Here is a 20450-nt window from a genome sequence, read left to right on the forward strand (position 1 = left end):
GACTAAATTAATGTGTTTATTATTTTTCTAGTAGTTGTTTCTTTTCTTTACCTTTTTTCTTTCTGGCATGCCTCGTTACTCTTTTTATTTGTTTTGTTCAGATAGTAGAAAAAAAAATCTCATCTGTCTTCTTGGACATAAGATTTTGCTGGAAATACATACAATCTGGACTCCATTTGTTCTTTTTCACTCAGAGACAATCACTCATGCTTCGAGGAAAGCATTTGATTCTGTCAGTGACATAACATCCTCTTCAGCAGGTTCATTTTATGGTAATACCCAACACATGTGGACTAACGCTCCGTTTTCCCACTAATTCCTCACAAACTTTTGCTTGTTCTGGAAAGTGATTACACAGGTATGAACTGTTTGCTTTAAAGTGTAAAACAATCGAAGTCACGCGTCCAACAATAAGTCGGTTGTGACAGAAATACAAACGACGTTATGATTTGAAATTTCTAACAGCCAACAGCATGTGGGCTCAGTCTGTCTTTTCTTCTCTGAAACATCAAACATCCGCGTCGCGCAAATGACGTGAGGAAAGAACTGATCTTTGACGGCTCTGTAATGGGCAGAAACTGCATTCATGTGGTCAAGGGATCAGGATTATTTGACATGAACACCACCCCATCACTCAGCACATGCAGAACAGTCATGGTGATGCAAAAAAGAAAGAAAAATACAAGCATGGAAAAAAGATGTAATGACCTTTTTCTTTCTACTTTGTGGTTTTGCATTCGAGTTCAGGTTACTACCACAGGACTTATACTTATACTTATTTTGAAATCCTTTTGATGTACACTGTGAGATTACATTAAAAACAAATGCACACCTACCAGCCTTTGAAACCATGTTCAGCTCTATGTGATTGATATCAAATGAACCAAAGATGAATGAAAGCCATAAAGTTATCACGTCATAATTTATGGTTGATTTTGGATCACACGCACCGATAGATGTGAGGTACTCAACTAAGACTTTCATTCCTGTGACTGTGAAACACGTACAAAATTTGAAATGATACATTACAATATTCAAAGTACATTCTTACAAAAATGAAATAATTCAGAAGTTTGCTAAACATTTCTGTAAATGCAAAACTTGCTTAGGCCTTCTATTTGTGATCACTTCTTGAACCAACATACTGGTTGGAATCACCTAATGATCCCCATATGTAGCTGTTACATCCTGTGAGGCTGTGGGAGTGTGTGGGTGGGGTGTTTGCCCACTCTCTCCGCCTCCTCCTCTCTTGCCACTCCTACCCTCTCTGTCTCTCTCACTCTCCTCTCTCTCCCCAGGACAGCTGTTTTTGATAAGCCTCGTTTGCCACCTGAATCCAGTCAGCAATCACCTCTGAGGCTATTTAAGCTGGGGATGAGCTGTGAGCAAGGTGGGTTCTTCCCCTCTGTGGTGTGACGTGACGCAGTGTCTGCTAGGTTTTGGACAGACAGCTGAGTAGTGAGTAGTGAGTAGTGAGTAGTGAGTAGTGAGTAGTGAGTAGTGAGTAGTGAGTAGTGAGTAGTGAGTAGTGAGTAGTGAGTAGTGAGTAGTGAGTAGTGAGTAGTTGGGCAGTGAGTAGTTGGGCAGTGAGTAGATGGGCAGTGAGTAGATGGGCAGTGAGTAGATGGGCAGTGAGTTGCCTACTGGTGGTGGTCAGAGGGCCCGGTGGCGCCAGTGTCCGGCAGCCTCGCCTCTGTCAGTGTGCCCCAGGGCAGCTGTGGGCTACAATGTAGCTTGCCATCACCAGTGTGTGAATGTGTGTGTGAATGGGTGAATGTAGTGTAAAGCGCTATACAAATGCAGGCCATTTACCATTTTACCATTTAAAGGTTAACTATGGATAGAATCAGCTCAGTTGGGCACTGCTACACTAATCTCCATCCAGATATCCTTCAGCATGCATGGTGAAGGAATCGATCTTGGTCAAGGCTTACAGCTTCAAACTGACCTTGTTGATTTCTGTGTCTGAAAGTTTGGTTAAATTGCAAGTAATCAACATAACAACAGGAATATAAATCAAAGAAAGTAAAGTGCTTAATTTAAAAACAAAGCAACCAAAAACACTTTGCTGGATTAGATGGTGGAAAAAAAGTCTCATTGGAATAATCTGCAGTTTGTTATGCTACTAATTAGTGGGTAGATTACTGTACATCTAATATTCTGTCCACAGTGATGTCTATAAAACACTTAATTTGCCTGTTGAATCTTTTAGCAGACCATGTTCCCTTTTTTACTGTTTCTGTAGTAGTTTGCCTGCATGCATGTGTGGTCATCTAATAACTTTGAAGCTGCAGTTACTGCTGCCAATAAGACATTAATGAAACTTACTGAAAAAAAGAGAGGGACTTGGAATCACTTAAAGGAAGTTATTATTTTGGGGCCAAATAAAACGGTTGCAGGTCTGCAACTTTTGTTATTCTCATAGTTGTTCATCAAGAAGGAGAGTAGAAGAACAGAAGGAGTATAATATGTTTTTGTAAAACTGGTATGATAGTGTGCAAAAAATATTATAAATGCATTTAAAAACTATACAAATCAGGATAAAATGAACCTGTATGGATCGGTTCTTTGCAGCTATACTACTTGAGTTGGTACAAACAGGCAGAATGATATCACATATAACATTTTAGGTTATTTAATATTAGCTACAAACAGCTAAATAACACATTGTCCCTTGCACACTGTGGACTGGACTTGGCCATCATTTTCTCACCTGGTCTGTCTCCTTGCTCACCCCGTTCACCCTTTTCTCCCTTGAAACCCCTTTCTCCTCGGTTACCTGAGGACAAAACAGCACGAGACAACTGATTTACTGACAATGTCGATAATGATTACTTTAAAGAGTTTTATGTCACAGTACATGATGATTAAGCACGATGTAGTATAGAACATTTAGATAAAATATGAAATCAAGGAAAAAAGGGGGCTGGAACAGTAAGAGGTACTAAAAGGAAACAGCTGGAGGAACATTTTACAACAAAAAAGGTTAACTGGTAACAGGTCAGCAACATGATTGGGTATAAAATTGCATCTCAGAGTAGAGTTCTCAGAGTTTCTCAGAAGTAAAAGTGGGCAGAAGTTCAAAAATCTGAAAAAACAAAAAACCCAGCACCTACAAATTGTGGAACAAGAATGATATAAAATTGCAACTTTGACTATCTCGGGATCTACTTTACATGATATCATCAAATGATTCTGAGAATCTGAAGAAATTTCTGTACATAAGGGAATAGGCTGAAAATCAATTATTGGATGCCTGTGATCTCTGAGCCCTCAAACAGCACTGCATTAAAAACAGGCATGAATCTGTAGTGAAAAGCACTGCGTGGGCTCAGGAACACTTCCAGAAATCATTGTGATTACAGCTCATTGTGCCATCCACAAATGCAGGTTAAAGCTCCTTCATGCGAAGAAGTCATATGTGAAGATCATCCAGATGCCTCTGGCTTCTGGGGGCCAAAGCTCATTTAAAATGGTCTGAGGCAAAGTGGAAAACTGTTCTTCTGTCAATGAATCAAGATCTGAAATTGTTTGGAAAACATGGAGACTGCAACCTCCAGACTAAAGAGGAAAGGGACCAGCTGGCTTGTTATGTGCACTCAGGTCAAAAGCCTGCATCTTTGATAGTATGGCTGTGCATTAGTGTCTATGGAATTAGCAGCTTGAACACCTGGAAAGGCATCAGCAATGCTGAAAGGTATATACAGATGTTAGGGCAATATGTGCTCCAATTCAGACAACAGGCCTTGCGTATTTAAACAAGACAGTGCTAAACTTCATACTGCAGCTACAACAGCATGGCTTCATAGCAGAAGAATCCTGGTGATAAAGTGGCCTCCCTGCAGTCCAGGACAACTAAAAACATTTGGCACATCATGAAACTAAAAACATGACAAAGAAGGCCTAAGATTGTTGTGCAGCTAGAAACGGATATCAGACAAGTATGGGAACTCATTCCTCCCCCAAAAGTTCACCAGCTGTTCTCCTCAGTTCCCAGATGTTTACAGACTGTTGTTAAATGCAGAGGGGATGTGTTACTATTATCAAATTCTAACATGAGGTATTTTCTTAAATTTTACACCCTTTAGTACTGAGCATGTAAATTCAGTCATTGTACTGATCTCTTAGAGAACCAATATGTTAGTAAATTTGTCATTACGAATAGAAATGATGGTAAATACCTAAGTTTTTTTTTGTTCAGTTAGACTGAGTGATATTTGTCATATTTTCATCCTACTTTACACAAAATAACAGAAACCAGGGATATGAGTTTAGGGATTAATCATGAATAACTGAAACTTGTAAAAATTGTAACAACAAATCAAATCATTTTCAGTGTTTTCTGTCAAAATTTGGTTTTGTGAAAAGGGAAGGAGAGTTGTCTGTATCATAATATCCAATAAAATCCTAGTTAAAGTTAAAAGGGAAGCAAGCTATGCATAAACTGAACACAACCAAGACTGAATTACACACAGTGCCAACCGCAATGTAGCACAAAATGGGGCAGAAATGAGGTGAAAAAACAAGCAGGACCAAGAGCCATAACCCTCAGAGATGAGAGCAGCACAACCACTGAGAAGTCTTAAAACATCTGAACCTTTTCTTCACTTTGCAATCATTTCCTCTCATTTGTATATTTTTAGCTAATGTCTCTTAAATCACGAGGCCTGTAATTGACTTCTCATACATGTGGCTACGCCCTGAATCCTCTTCTTAAATAAATTCTAAACATTGTGGTGTATATGTGAATATTAATGCAGAGAAGAGCTGAAAAACAAAATGAAAATGCACTGACAAAAAGCTTTTTAAGGTAATTTCTTAGGCTATTACAACATGGATGGAAAAGTTAATGGGACACAAAACAGCGACATTACTGCAAGTAAAAATCCTTGCATTTGTGGTTTGTGTAAAATTACAGTACATTTACGCACGACACCTCTCCCCAATCAGAAGCTTGGATACGACTGTCTCATTTGTTTTCATTTCAAAATATAATGTTATAACAAATTCCCATGAATTAGCCATCCAAAGTTGGAGTGCATTTCAGTTTCAGTGCCAGTTGCTAACTCTCAGCCATGAGGTTTAAAAACCACAAGTCTGTTTTTGTCATGAAGCAACGAGAGGATCGGCTTTGAATGGGCACTTATCCCACCTTTAATTTGACCACAGTGTAGGTGCAAGCTGTGGTGGTCCTCAGCCACATGTGTTACAGCCTGTGTGTGTGTCTAAGCAGGGCAGCTAACCCTTTATACACACCCTCCACGTGACGTCCTCAGCCGTCAGTGTCACTTCTATCCTGACCACATCCTTAACAACTAAATAACACTGCAGGGAAAACCTAAACACAGTGGTGGGCTACTGCTGAGCCACAAGAGACAACAGATGCATCTGATTTAAACCCTCACTGAGTAATTTTGCATACTGGTGGTCCTGAAAGCCAGCAAAGGGTAAGATGAGGGGAATTTTGTAAGGTAATTTGAAGCCTTAGTACAAATATTTATGGTAACCCTCAGGATAAACTGTCATAACTTTGATTAGCATCACACTTTTCATCTAGTGCCAACAGCAAGTAAATTCTTAATTTATATTTTTGGCTTATGAACAAATACCTTTAATAAAAAACAAATGAGCGTCAGTTGTATTTACTATTTTGTGGTAATGAGCAAATTCAAGCATTCCAGTGTGCTAAACCAATATGGTCCACTGTCACAGCTACACAACACCTACTAAAGATCAGTATATTCATTATCACTGCATTCCAGTAAGTAATGGCTCTAGACTTTTAATAATGTTTATGTTCAATGTGACCCATTGTGGTTTTCATTTTTTTTGTCAAAATGTTAAGATGTTCATGTCAGAAAAATTCTCAAGCCTAGTGACAACTGGCCAGTGGATTAAGGTGCAAGTCAATGATGCATTTAAATAATATGTGTATTCCCATAAGGTTAATTCATAGAGGCACAGATGCCATAATCCCAGCAAACATGGCTTAAAGAGACCCTGACATAATGTTGTGCAGGGTTGGCTGTGGCTCAGGTGGTTGAGTTTTACTAAAAAGTACTTTTAAATGGTCAACTGAGGAGAAAGGTGTTATATAAGCACCTTCAAACTCTTTTCATTTGTATGACTAAAGTCTCATTTGTTGTACGGTGAACTTACAGTAACATGTCGGACTGTTAAAAGCATTATGTCTGACTGCCCCTTATGTCAGCCTTATAAACCATGTGATGCACAGTTAGCAAAGTAGCATAAGGGAGCAACAGGATGCGAGTTTAAGTCAACCTTGTGGTATACATTTTTTCCTCTTTCCACCAGCATAAAAGGAAAGAAACGTATGGTATATCAGCAAAAAAAAAAAAAAAAAAATCAAAAATCACCTCACTGTTAGCACATGCAGCAAAGACAAATATCAGCTAGACAGGGAAAATATTGTTATGCATTAATATAATTTTTTTAAATCATCTTTTGATATGGCAATGAAACATTTTTGGGAACTATAGACTAATAAGAATCATTAGGTTACTTACATATAAGCCTGAAACAAGGCCAAAAGTTTTAAAGTTCTGAGATAAATCTGTAAAGGTCAGGCTTCAAACTGCTCTTAATGCAAGGTTTCTATTTATTTAATTGTATGATCAGCTAACAACAGCTCTTTACTAATATTGGCCAGCTGTAAATCTGAAAAGGTATGACAGCATGAGAGCCACAGAGAGACAAAAATAACATCTAGCTTATGAAAAAACACAAGACTAAAGACCCAAGCGGTTTTCCGTAAGTGTTGGTAGGAACCAAAGTAGAGTTGAAAGAAGTTGCTCTCCAGGGGCCAAATTGCTAAAATAGCTTTGTGTCTGCTTTATGTGTTAAACAGTTTGCTAACACGTTAGCAGTAAACACTTCACAATGTCACAGCACTTCAGAGTTGTCAGTTTTTTACTGTCCCCCAGTGGCTAAAAAAAGTCCAGCTTTACGCACCCAGAAATACCATAAAACACTGTCAGCAACCACAACTGATCTGACAACCAAAGGAACAGCCAACACCTTCTGCAGTCCCTATATATTCTTCCCACCGTTCATCTATAAAAAACCATGAGACTTCCCAGTGCTGTTTTTACAAGTTTTTTGTTTTCCCTCCTCCCTCCTGGATGACTGTCTTATACTGAGGCCCCATTCATAGCCGAGTCTCTCCAAAGCCTTCCTCCTTCACTGGTCTGTTAAACCTGAAACTGCACCACAGACGCGTAAAGCAGAAATACACACTACTACAAACTACCGGGATCTAGATGTGAAGTTTCCTGTGTCCTTCACTTTACCTTAATTTTTGTTTTTCTGTGTAAAATGGTTATTGGTGTGATGTTTTGTATTGCTCGCTACATAACTAAGTTGTCAATCAAATGATGCAGACAATGCCAGAGTTTTTGTAGAGACATCACATAATGAGGAGATGTGGCACTCCTGAAATCTATGGAAAAACAAATAATGGAAGAATTGTTCTAATCTGATATGACTGCTGATTTCATCCTCTGACCAAAGATTAAATGGCCTGTATTTGTATAGCGCTTTACTCGTCCCTAAGGACCCCAAAGCGCTTTACACATCTAGTCATCCACCCATTCACACACTGGTGATGGCAAGCTACATTGTAGCCACAGCCACCCTGGGGCGCACTGACAGAGGCAAGGCTGTCGGACACTGGCGCCACCGGGCCCTCTGACCACCACCAGTAGGCAACGGGTGAAGTGTCTTGCCGAAGGACCGAGAGTGTCCAAGCCGGGGCTCGAACCGGGAATCTTTCCGATTACAAGGCGAACTCCGAACTCTTCAGCCACGATCGCCCGTGAGATTATTTACATCTTTACATTACATTTTAATACTTTTGGTGTGCACTTAAGGCAGGAGTGGGGGAACTCCAGGCCTCGAGGGTCGGTGTCCTGCAGGTTTTAGATGTGTCCTTGATCCAACACAGCTGTTTTAAATGGCTAAATTACCTCCTCAACATGTGTTGAAGTTCTCCAGATGCCTGGTAATGAACTAATCATTTGATTCAGGTGTGATGACCCAGGGTGATATCTAAACACAGGACACTGGCCCTTGAGGCCTGGAGTTCCCCCACTCCTGCCTTAAGGAGTAACAACAGCATTATGTGCCCTTTCCCTAGCATCCTCTTCATATGGCCTACTTCATTATAAATTTGATTTAAAGAACTGAAGGTAGATCTCCTCGATTGCCATCGAGCATATCCATTATCCGTATCACTATTGTGTTGCATTGTGGTATAATTCAAGCTGATGAAGTGTCCGGTGCTTTCAAACTCGAATTTTCTACCTGGAATTAGTCCTAACAATGGGGTCTATTAGGAGACCCCACACTATGACCCTTCTGCCACCAGATATTTGGTTTTTGTCTCAGTTTATCTTATTCTCCTAGTGCTTTAGCATCTTTCTTCTAGTAAACACAATAAAAACAGTCTTTTACATTTGTATAAAATGAGCATGAAAAGGCACATTATTTTACACTATGTAAAAATGCCTAAAAAAAGGGAGAGTTGAGTCATAACAGCTAAGTGCAGGAGACAACAGGTCCAAGATTTCAAGAGCTACCGGCCAACATTTGGACTGTGGGACTTAACACTGGACAATTCAGCCAAACCCCGATCTGATTGGCAACAGCTGTCGGCTAAAGACACATTACACGCATACATACACAGTGACATGTCCACACAAGAAACTCTTAGACTGCAGTGCCTTATCATATTAGTCACGGCTATGATTAATTCAGAGCTGTGTTTATCTCAGTGTGTGTTTGTTATCATTGGCGCTGTCCAGCCCCCGATGGGGTTTATGTAGATTTAGAGAGATGATGAGAGAGTATCAAGACAGCAAATAAGAAATAACGACATAATGGACACTATCCAAGTTTAAAGATGGCATTTATCCTTGTTCTCACATTGTGGAAAACATGTAAAAACATTTACAGAGTGGAATGGAAAACTACTGGTAAATTCCCCACACTGTATATAGTGATATACTGAGTTGTCAGACAGTATTAGTTCTTCATTATGGATTTTGCCACATATAAAATATGATCCTATTATAATGATAAAGGTGTGTGGGTTCTATTCAAAAGTACCTTTAAATATGTTATTCAGGTTTCTGTGTCAGAATGTGGCTGAAATTTGTTTAAGTGCATGCTTCTTGGATCTTAATTTCCATGGTAGATTTGGAGGGGTTGTGTCATGACAACATGATGGATGGGGGCAGTAAGAAAAACTGGCTGGATTAGTGCATACTGGAAAATGAGTACGTACACACGCATCAACAAGTTTTCCTCTCTTTTCTGACAGTTGTTCCATTGGAGCTAATAATATAGAAATATTGTTGCTTTCCAGCTGTTTAGTTGATAATCACGGTTTCTGGTAACATCCAATAATTTCTTGCATTTCATTGAATGGAAAACCTATTAGATAAGTAGAGACAGGTGTTTTGCTTGAATAAATGGGAGAGGATAAGCAAATATAGCTCCCATGGCTAAAGACAAAAAGCAAACAGTAGCACCTGTTGGTGATGTAAGAAGTGTTGTGCTCCTGATAAATCCTGGTAAGGAACTTTTTCAGTGACATAAAGGTCAACAAGTCATGGAGTCATCTGAGGACTGAGTCTTTCAGTAGGCAAGTGTTGTTAAGATTAATTTGTGATTTATACAAGACTACAGGGAGAAAAAGGACATCCGTACTGATGAGCTGCTGTGTGAGAGTATGACTAACTTATTTTAATGTGGCTACTGCTGTTGCTCCACAAACACACAACTGCCTACATTGTTTTAAAGCAAAGATTACACTCTATGTTGTTGTAATGAAAAAAAATTCTTTCTCTCTGGACAAGAGCGAACAGATTAACCACAGAGCAAGAAGCAGAAATAACCTGCTAAGCCCAACCCACAATTTTTACTGTATGGGAATAATTTTACAATAAAATTGAAGGAAAATGTATCTTCTTCCAAACAATGTCTTTTTCAAAGCAGACACCTTATGCTGGTTGATCTGTACACATTTGACTAAGAGTGCCATTTAGCTGTTCTTGCATTAACTACTTCTTTTGACTCACTTAAAAAAAAAAAAAAGTAGGAACAAAAATAAACACAGATCTGCAGAGAAGATTTTCAGGATGCTCAGGGTTTTTAAACCCGGTTGATATGATTCAGATTTTAAAAGCTGTTTTGAGAGAGCAGTGCCAAGCCAGTTTCAAAGTAAGTGACAAAGAAAGTGGTAACTTATGCTTTTTGTAAGTGCTGCTTCACACACAACAATGAAAAGTAATGAGGTATGGTGGATTTGAATGTCACCATCTAATTGTTTGATTTGAATCTCTCTCTCTGATTTGTTGATACCTGCCTATGTTTTCTTTCTGTGTCATGCTTGGAATGACCTTTTCCACACATTCACCTTTTTGCTGTACTTAAACACATACATGGGGGCATCAGGGGCCACTCGATACGTAGATACGTAGATTGAAATAGTCAGTGATATCAATATATTGACCTTCTGACTGGTATATGACCCTCACAGTTACCTGCGAAGGGACGGCAACCTTCTAGCAGCTCTGTATTGTATGCTCTTGCTTTTCCAGTACTTGGCTTTCTCATATTTGCATGCATAAATATCAGTGAGCTCATAAGACCAGGCCAAGTTAATTAGTATTAAACTCCAAACTATTAGTATCACGACTCGCACCACAAATGTACCTTTAGGCCCGGCAGGTCCAACGTCTCCTCTTTCTCCCGGCATGCCATCAACCCCACCAGACCCTTTTATTCCCCGAGGGCCCTGGTTGCCTTTTTCTCCGGTAAATCCTGAAACACAAACAGACAATCATGAAAAAAACAAAAACAAAACCTGCCTGTATTTTGCAACTGCCATTCTAAAAAGGCCAGAGACCCCACTCATATGGACTATTTTGTACACTTTCTTCTGTTACTGGCAGCCAGAATGGAGCTACTGAGTCAGCAGACAGGCAAACTTGATGACACACTGATTCTTCAGCTTGCAGATCTGTACTGCAATTCATGTGGAAAAAGAAAAGATGTGGAAGAATGGATGAGGATGAAAAGAATTGTAAACTCTAGAGGGGAGTGAAGATTTTATCGCCTGAGTGTCAACACTAACTGAACTAGACTGGAACATACTTGATCTAATCATGGTTTTTATTAGCTGTAATGTGGATCCGTGGTGTAAATAAACAATTACTGAATTTCTGTTAGGGTCCAGTCATCAGGTCTCCCAGTCCTATCTATGTCATTCCAACACAGCAAACAAATGCTATATTATTCTTTAAAGTGTATTAAGGTTTTGGAAGTCCTGTTAATATTAGTCCTGCTCATGTTCCACCATCTGGAATACACGAAAAACACCTTTTGTTTTGCTCCTAAAACATATCCACTCCATACCCTGTGGCATACAATGAGAACATTTGTTTAGAGTAAGCACAGTGAAATGTCTCAAAATTAGTGTGGTAATGAGTTATTGATTACACCGCTGAGGTGAGAGAAATCTTTTTAAAATGTCGCTGTGTTCTGACACGCTCTGATTATACTGCTGTGACTGTTCAGAAATAAGAATAAAATAATTAGGCATTAGAGCCAGAAACGCAAAATAAACCGATGATGGATGAGGCCATATAACTCAGTTCAACTCAAAAACCCACTGGGAAAATGCTATCTGTCATAATTGGGATCCAGGGCAGAAATGTTCTTTTTGTTCTGCAGGCGAGTCCAACTGGACTGCTCCACATGTCAAGCGTCCTGCTGGATGTGATGACACATTCCTTTGGCTTCAGTGCAAGTGGAGCAACAGAACTCCATGTAGCGCAATATAAACACAATGTGTAGATCTAGGTTATTAGAATTGATTATTCTTTTTAGAACTGGAAACAACAGTCAACATAAAATAAACAGATAACATAAACTAACATTGCTAAGATCATTAATTTGAACAATAGGCAAAAAAATAAATAAAAACTGAACAATAGGCAAAAAAATAAATAAAAACTGAACAATAGGCAGTGTTGGGAAGGTTACTTTTAAAATGTATTCCACTACAGATTACAGAATAAATGCCCCAAAATGTATTTTGTAACGTATTCCATTACGTTACTCAATGAGAGTAACATATTCTGAATACTTTGGATTACTTAATATATTATCATGCTTTTAACAACTACATGAATGAACTATTGCTGTTTGATTTATTACTGTTACTGAATGATATTCGCCATACCAATACCAAATAGATTTTTAAATCTTAATATAAAATGAGTAACAGTAGGGTGGACATTAGTTAAGGCTGCACGTTTTGCAGCGATCTCCTATAGAAAACTATTCCGCGCGTATCTAAAACAGGTCCGCGGCTCCGAAACGTAGTAAAGGGACCTCTGGCTAATAAGTCGGGTTCGTGTCGGGCTCGTAGCCGAAAATTAGCTTTACTTTGTTGTCTGGGTCAAGTTTGCTAGCGAGAGACAGAGAGAGGCGTTGAAAGGTTTCTCCAACGGAACTTATTGTTTCGGAGGAAAACACGAACACACAGTCGAGTCTTAATAGCTTACTTACAACTGGGCTCGTCAGGCACTCTTCTTGGCTGCAGTGGTTATTATTATATTTACATGCTTCCAGCTCCCGTTTCTGGTCGGTGACAACTCGTACTTTTCGACTCTCCCTTTTCTCCCTCCCTCGCTCACAGACACATAACGGGTATGGCAGTCCATTCTCCCTGCAACACGGACTACACTGCCCATGATGCTACATTCTTTAGGGCTATACCTGTAACACTCTGCCTATTGCCTTCATATTAAATAATCTTTGTGAATAATTTTTAAAAATATTTTTTCACATATTTTTAATACATTTACAGTTAGAAAGTACTGCACCTGACTGAAGAAGTAGAAAGTATTTATCAGAATTAACATTCTCCTAGTGGAAGAACAGCCTCAGAATTGGACCTGTAAGGTTGTGTGGTTGACTTTCTTCTTGGTAGACACAGTAAAAAGATATATAACTTGGATTTATAAGAGACGCACCAACATACAACTAAAAGCATTTCACGTCGTGTTGTACATGGAGTCCTCAAAGTGTTTTAACATTTCAACACAATGAATGTAATGGCAAATGCAGGTTGTCCTTTATGCCCAAAACAAGAAAAGCAGAACTGAACCAAGATTCAAGGTTATGGGAAGCTTCAGTTTACAAGACACCAAGTTCCTGTAAAGAGCTAATGTGTGTAATGGGATTCATAAAGACTTGACATCAGATTATGTCACATGCATAAATTTTTTTTATTTTCATAGTATAGAGTGAGAAAATGTGTGTTTTAGGAGTATTTGGTGAAATAGATGATTAAAATTCCCCGTTTTCACCACCAGAAGTGCTACACAGCAATGATTTTTATGTATAGGCCACTGCTTTGTCTATTTTCTCAAGATGATCTCTAGTTTTTCAGGATTGTGTGTGTGCTACAGTAGACTGTGTGCTACAGTAGTAATCATAAAGTATGAATCAGAAATTGTTCAAAATAAATTTTAAGCTGTAAGTTGACTTAAGTTTACTGTATATATTTTGTTTTTGATAATAATGTTTGTGAATAAAACTCCCCCTATTCATTTTTTTTCTTAAAACTAATTTGAGTTAATGGCAGGTTTAGGATATACTGAAAGTATTTATTCCACACGGATAACATATCAAATGTTTCGCTTGAGTAAATCTAAAATTTTAAGAAAAAAAAGTCACTTTCCATTTGATGGCAAAACATGTAAGGAAGTGGTATAAAAAAACAGCACATTTTCTTAGCTTAAACATTTGATTTGTTTTCTGTGTTCTGTTGTTAATAACATATAGGTTTATGTCACTTGCAAACCATTCTTTTTGGGAACTAGAATAATTCTTATACCACTCCATCTGTTGAAATACAAAACTGTCATTCATGACAGTTAAACTGTAGTTTTTGTTTTGTGCTTTATTACTGCTAACATTAACAAAGGCTGATTGACAGTCATCTTGTCTAATTGGTAGTCCGTAGTCAGTGGGTGCAACGCATGAAGGAAGGAAGTAACGTGTCAGCAAAACTCACACAGCGGGAGGCAGAAAATGTATTCAGTAGATTTGTTAGACCTCAGGGATGCAAAGAGCCTGCTTCGGTAAGAAACACTGCATGTTAAGTTAACTGTCCTCTTTTAATTGGTGAAGATGTTCCCACACTGTTTTGGTCTGTTCAGGTTGGATTTTCATAGTCTTTTGTAAGTTTCTTTATGTTTGTATTTATTTAAAAAAAAAAAAAAGGATATGCATGTTAACAAGCACTTAAAGTCATCATGCACATATGTCAGATTTAGCCACACAAGCTCATTTTCATCTATAGTCTGACAGGTTGATACAATATTAGATTAATCAACAAAACCAAACATTGAGAAGCATGTGAACATAAATAAAAGACAAAAACACATACTCCTATAACAGATTAAATTGTGTAAAATTGTATGTAGCAGGATAGTAGTAGCGTAGTATATTTTCTCAGTTGACCAGTTTCCATATTCAGTGAAAACCACCTGCAGACTGTATTGCTAAGCTCTCATCCTGTCTTTGTGTCTTTGGACTATTAAATCTGAATTAATATGTTTTTCCATTTTATGCTGTACATCATATTATGATTGCTTAGACTTATTTGGTGTGGTCTGGTATGACCTGCAGGAATTCTTGGTTGTTAGAAATGTTAAGAATTTAAGGAAAATAGCTTTAATTGAGTCAAACAAAAACAGCTGAACCCAAACGGACTTACTGCAAGTAACTGTTTTGATTAAAAACCATCTCCCCTCTAAAAAGCCCTTTTTCACTGAAGTTAACATTAGGGGTTTAATTTTTCTGTCTTTGCTTTGGTCTTGCAGAGGGTTTGGTTCCATTCACTTTGCTAGATTTTTACAAATGTTAGGCCTTTGTAAACACTCACGTTAGCAATTCTTTTTTTTCTTTTTTTTTTCACTTTCTCCTGGAACTATGGGCTGAGATGGGAGGGGGGGGGGTCCCCTTTCAACAGGAAGATAATGCTTCTTGGAAATGTTCATTTTCAGCCAGGGAATGTGGATGGATGATGACAGGAGACAACCTGAGGGGTGATGATTCAAGAGGTACCAGGCTGAAAGGGGGACCCAGAACATCTGGAATCATGATGTTGTTGTTTGTATCACACCATATCAATGAAAAATAGCCATGTCATGTTTTGGAGCTGCTCACTGTGAATGCATGAAGGTTTAAGCTGTATTTTTGGGGGAATTACCTGCAAGACTAAGACAGATGACACGTCACACTGGCCCTGTGTAAAAATAAATCCCCACCCAAAGTCTGCACTTTGTTTTCTTAAGCAGCTTTATATGACCTTTAATTCTTTCCACTCATAGTGTTATTAATGCAACTGCATGTAACATAACCAGAGGGAGCTTAAAAACAGAAAGTGTCTAATTTTTCATCTTTCGTGTCACTCAAACATAAATCCTGGTATTCCAAAAAAGTCTTGTATCTCTTAAATTTGAGATATTCACATATATAGTTTAGCTATATTTTATAACTCATATGGAACCTTTTTTTGTGGAACCTTCACGTCAAGACCCTTCCTTACCCTCCTTTCTTTTTTGTGTTCAGATAATTTGCACGTGTCTTCCAAAGCTGGGAAACTACATCAACTCCCGCTAGTTAAGCAGATCAGGATGAAGGTTTGAAGTATTGTAGCATTTAAATCCATCTATTTTTTACATTTCTATACCTTCTACTTGAAGGAAGATTAATCTAGATAAAATACAGATGAGGACTAGATAAGTTTATTTTAACTAGATAAAAATAAACTTTAACATATCTTCATGAGGGAACAATTTTTTTTTTTATCTGCTTTTGTTCACAGACATGTTTAAATGTTTTTCAACATCCTGAAATCACCACATTCTGAGTTGCTATTTTAAATGCTTAAACAGTTCAAAATGAATATACAATATGTGCTTTTAGAGAGAGTTTATCAATCTGACTCAGGTTAGAAACTTCTTATGTGGAGAAAAGCTGGTCAAGACAAAAGGATATAAAGGATATAAAAAAAAAAAAAAGTAGGAAAATCACCAAACGGCCAGAGTAATAAAACATTAGAATCAAGTTGTTTGGATGCCTGCTCAATCATCCAGGTAAGGAAATCCCAAAAAAGTGGATTCTGTTCATCTGGATGTGTTTTCAATTGACTTTTTCAGTCTGACTTCTTCAGTCTCCTGAAGAAGTCAGACTTTTCTCCCACTGAAAACACTACGTCCAAATAAACAAAATCAACTTTCTGGAATTACGGAATCAAGTTATTTAATCGTCATGGGATTTGTGACACCTTTTACGGACTAATTTTCTATTGGAGCAGTAATTGAAAACTTCACTATGAAATGTTTCTCAATAAATGACTGGTCGTACTCACCTCTCAAGCCAGTCAAACCAGGAACCCCAGGGGGGCCCAATTCTCCAGTGTCCCCTTTCTCTCCCTTAGGCCCTGGAGGTCCTGTATAAAGAAGAAAAACAAAAAATTTTGTAATAAATAACTTGAATGCTGCAAGACAACTTGTCTTCAATAGGAGACACACTTCTTTAAAGCTTTTCTCTCTTTTTTTAAAATGTAAAATTAAGTAATATGTTGACAAAGAGACAAATCATCAGTTTGTTAGTGATTTTATGTTTATGTTATTATGCAAACAAAGATAATCCCATTTAAAACAGAACTATTTTGTAATGATGTTGAGTCAGAAACATAGATTTAAGTAATATAAATAATGATTTTCATGTTGTGTCTATATGTGATGTTTCTGTTGCTTTACTAAAAGATATAACAGAACTTTGAATGAAAATAAGTCACCTGTTATCTTGAGGTCTGAAAAAGGCTACAAATAACTTTTTTTATTGATGACCTGCTGAGGAAATATCTGTTCTTGGAGATTAAATAAGAGCTTTTTGATTTATAGAAAGTGCATTAGGGTTAATTATACATTAAAAGTATGCTTTATGGTGCCTTCATTATTATTATCTAGCATGTTGGATGAGGAACATGTAGATTATCCCCTGAAAAGTTAATACATGGAACCAGACCTTTAATGCAGGCAGATAATAACTTTATTCATGTCACAAAACTATATTTATATTTATTACAGAGCCTATCACACACAAAAAGTGACATATCTGGCAAATGAAGGCCAAAGTGGGTCTTACAACTGGGATAGGGCTTCGGTCCAAGCATTTGTTATACTTGGATGACTCCAGAGACTGAGTGAGAAAAGTCAAATAAAGAGAGAAGGAGAGCGAGAGGAGAGATCTGGCTACAATGAAAACCACATGTTAAACAAGGTGGACCAGAACTTGGCTTGTGGGAAAGCTGAGAAATCTGAGGACCTGTTAGTGTCCTGTGGTTCTGATCCTTCATGACTCTAATTTGCAGATTTCTGATTTAAAGAATAGGTATAAGCTGCAAAAACACGGTCAAAAAATCCTCAACTAGTGGGTTGAGGATTTTGTATTTTTGTCTCCCAATTATGACAAATTGCTATATAAAATAAAATACAACAGTTAAAACAGTATAAATGGATAAAACTAAATAAAAGCAAGACTTCACAAGTTAGTCTTAGGATCTGTGGACACAGTCGATACCTTTAAAAAGAAGTTTAGGTCCAATGAGAGAGAGTTCCACAACTTGGGAGTCACAATCACAAACCTGCATTCTGTTTTTTGTCCTTAACCTGGACCTTTGTACAAGCAACAAGCACTGAATAACCTAGTAGTTACTTATAGATGTAGTAGATCACTAATATAGGGAAGGATCTGAATGTGATCCTCGAAATCTTAAACTGAATCCCAAACTTTAACATAAAGAGGTCAGAATCAGTCTCACATGGAAGCTTTTGGGCACCTGGTGAGAAGACTTGCAGCAGCATTCTGTACTATTTGTAAGTGATCCAGGGATGATTTTTGCAGGCATAGGAATAATGAATCACAATAATAAGGGCATGATGAAATAAAAGTATGTGTAATCAGAATATACTTAATACTGCCAATGTTCTGCAGATGATAAAAACACATTTATACAATACAGCCAACATTCTTATCAAAACTCAATGCCTGATCAAAAGTAACACCCAAATTTCTCACAGTCAGGAGAACTGAACATGAAATGCGTCCAAAATTCTCAATAAGTGTGGAAATGAAGTTGTCAGGGGCACAGATAAGAACCTTCGTTCTTATGTTAGTATTTAAAGACAGATGTTTGGCTTCCATCCTGTTCTTTATAACATGGATGCAATTTGGCTACATTCTGGGGTTTAAATTAAATGTACAACTATTATCTGTGTAACAATGAGATGCCTTCAGAGGTATTCAGGATGTGTCCAAGTGGACGCATATACAAAGCAAACAAAACAGACCCCAGAACCGTACCTTGGGGCACACCACAAAGTAAAGTTACAAGAGTGGAAACAAAATTAGAAGAAACAACTGAAAAGCTCTTGGTATATTTGAATATATTAAGTGCTTAAGTCTCTTAATTAAAATATCATTATCAGCTGTGCCAAAAGCAGCAAAGTCAAACGTGGCCAAAAGAGTCGACTTTATGGCTTTTTAAATTGTGAAAATTGCCAAGAAGGACATGTATTTTAAACTTCCATCTCAAGAGTCTGAATTTCCTTCTGAATGTGAAATGTAAATGTTTTTAAAAAGTACTTAAACCTCTTAATAGGTTATTAGGGAATAGTTTAATTGGACGGGTGCCTTTAGATCGAACTGGACTGTGTGCAGCCTCTGAACCAAAATGAGTTTGACACCATTAAATTAGTCGTAAAACTGACATAAATTAAATTGGCTTGATTACAGTTGATAAAAACACATCAGGCATTTTAAAGTCATGACAGGCAGATGACCAAATGATGAATTGGAATGATGAAAAATTGGCTAACTGATCTGTAATAAAAACTATATTTAAATGCAGTACTTGTTAAATTAGGCAAAGGACTGAATCTACCAAGTGTACATAAATATTTTAGAAAGTGATATGTCAGAAAAGGTTTCCATTAAAGCCTTTGTGCACACGTCCTGAGCTGGATTTGCCATAAATAATACCCTGTTCACTCAGTCAGTAATTCCTTAGCAATTTTCTTTAATCCCACAATTTTTCTTTGGACCCACACACACACATGTATTTTTTTTTGTCAAAATACTGACAACCCAACGCTTACTTCAGCTTTAGGCAATCAGAGTACAGTCCATTTAAAAAACAAAACAAAACACAAACTACAACCTTATTGCTTCCATTGGAGTTACTGAAGGTAAGAAGCAGCATGCTGACTTTGCAATGTTCAAAGAAACTGCTAAAACCTCAGAAGCTACGTCTCAGACACTATAAGCCACAGTTACCATGTTAAATGTTAAAGTTCATGACAGTAAAATTAAGTAAAATTAAGGCGGATTTGGAAGTGTTACCAGAACAAACTCAAAGTGAAGATCCACTATGCATAGCACACAGCCTATAAGCACATAGTTCATGTCAGCATGGTGGTGGAGAGGGGAAGATTTGGGCTTGTTGTGCAACCACATGACCAGGACCTGGATACAGTCATTGAGTCAATCTTGAACTCCTCTACATGCCAAAGAATTCCAGAGTCAAATGTGAGTCCAACTGTCCGACACCAGCAACAGGACAATGATCGCCAACAAAATGACTGAAAGAGAAAAAGGATCAAGGTGTTGCAAAGGCCCACAGTCCAGATCTCCACTCTGAAAATAGGGATAGCAGGACCTTCAGAGAGCTTTGCATAAACTGATGCTGCAATGGCAATGAACTAAAGCAATGTTAAAAAGATGTTATAAACGATTATTTCACTGTATAGTCTTGTGAAAACTTTGTTTTTCACATGACTGAGACAGTTTTGCCTTTCTAGGTTGGGTTAAGTTTAGGTTTATTACATATGATGGCCCAGACCTCATAGGGATAGAAAGATTTGCGGCTAGTAAGCAATAAATCAATACATTTGAAAGGAAGTACATCCGAGCAGGACATGCTGCTCATGTCTGAATCCCCATCACATCCACTCATAGTAACAAAAATGCACTGACACCAGCCAAAAGGCTTTTGGCTTTTAAGCCTAATCTTTTGAGAAGACATTTTACTCTGGTGGTCTGTAAAAGTTTGTTTAAGCAGAGCTTCACATTAATAATCTTCTGGCTCTCGGAGACACTAGTCAGCTGACAGGGTTTCAACAATAACAAGCCCAGTGGCCCCTCCTGGATCAGCCAGAAAACATCTGACAGCTCGGTCCAAGAATGCAATTCCAGTGAAGAGTTCAGGCGCCTCCGTCCAATATCCAGTCTTGTTACAAATCTGAAGTGTGGCCCAACAGCTCGTTTTGTTTTGTTTTGTT

At 37.9% G+C, this 20450-nt stretch overlaps 1 protein-coding gene across 2 annotated transcripts in view; it reads right to left on the minus strand.

Annotated features, from left to right (window-relative positions):
• Positions 1–20450, minus strand: part of scara5 (scavenger receptor class A, member 5 (putative)) — a 112509-nt gene that overhangs the window by 27112 nt on the left and 64947 nt on the right. For both annotated transcript variants that reach the window (XM_040017331.1, XM_040017330.1), the window contains 3 exons: positions 16475–16555; positions 10738–10845; positions 2714–2779 (listed from right to left, as the gene is read on the minus strand). In XM_040017331.1, the coding sequence (XP_039873265.1) occupies positions 2714–2779; positions 10738–10845; positions 16475–16555 (255 nt within the window). The remainder of the gene's footprint in view (positions 1–2713; positions 2780–10737; positions 10846–16474; positions 16556–20450) is intronic.

Source organism: Simochromis diagramma, unplaced genomic scaffold (genome assembly GCF_900408965.1).
Source record: "Simochromis diagramma unplaced genomic scaffold, fSimDia1.1 OVJJ01000802.1, whole genome shotgun sequence".
NCBI lineage: Eukaryota > Metazoa > Chordata > Actinopteri > Cichliformes > Cichlidae > Simochromis > Simochromis diagramma.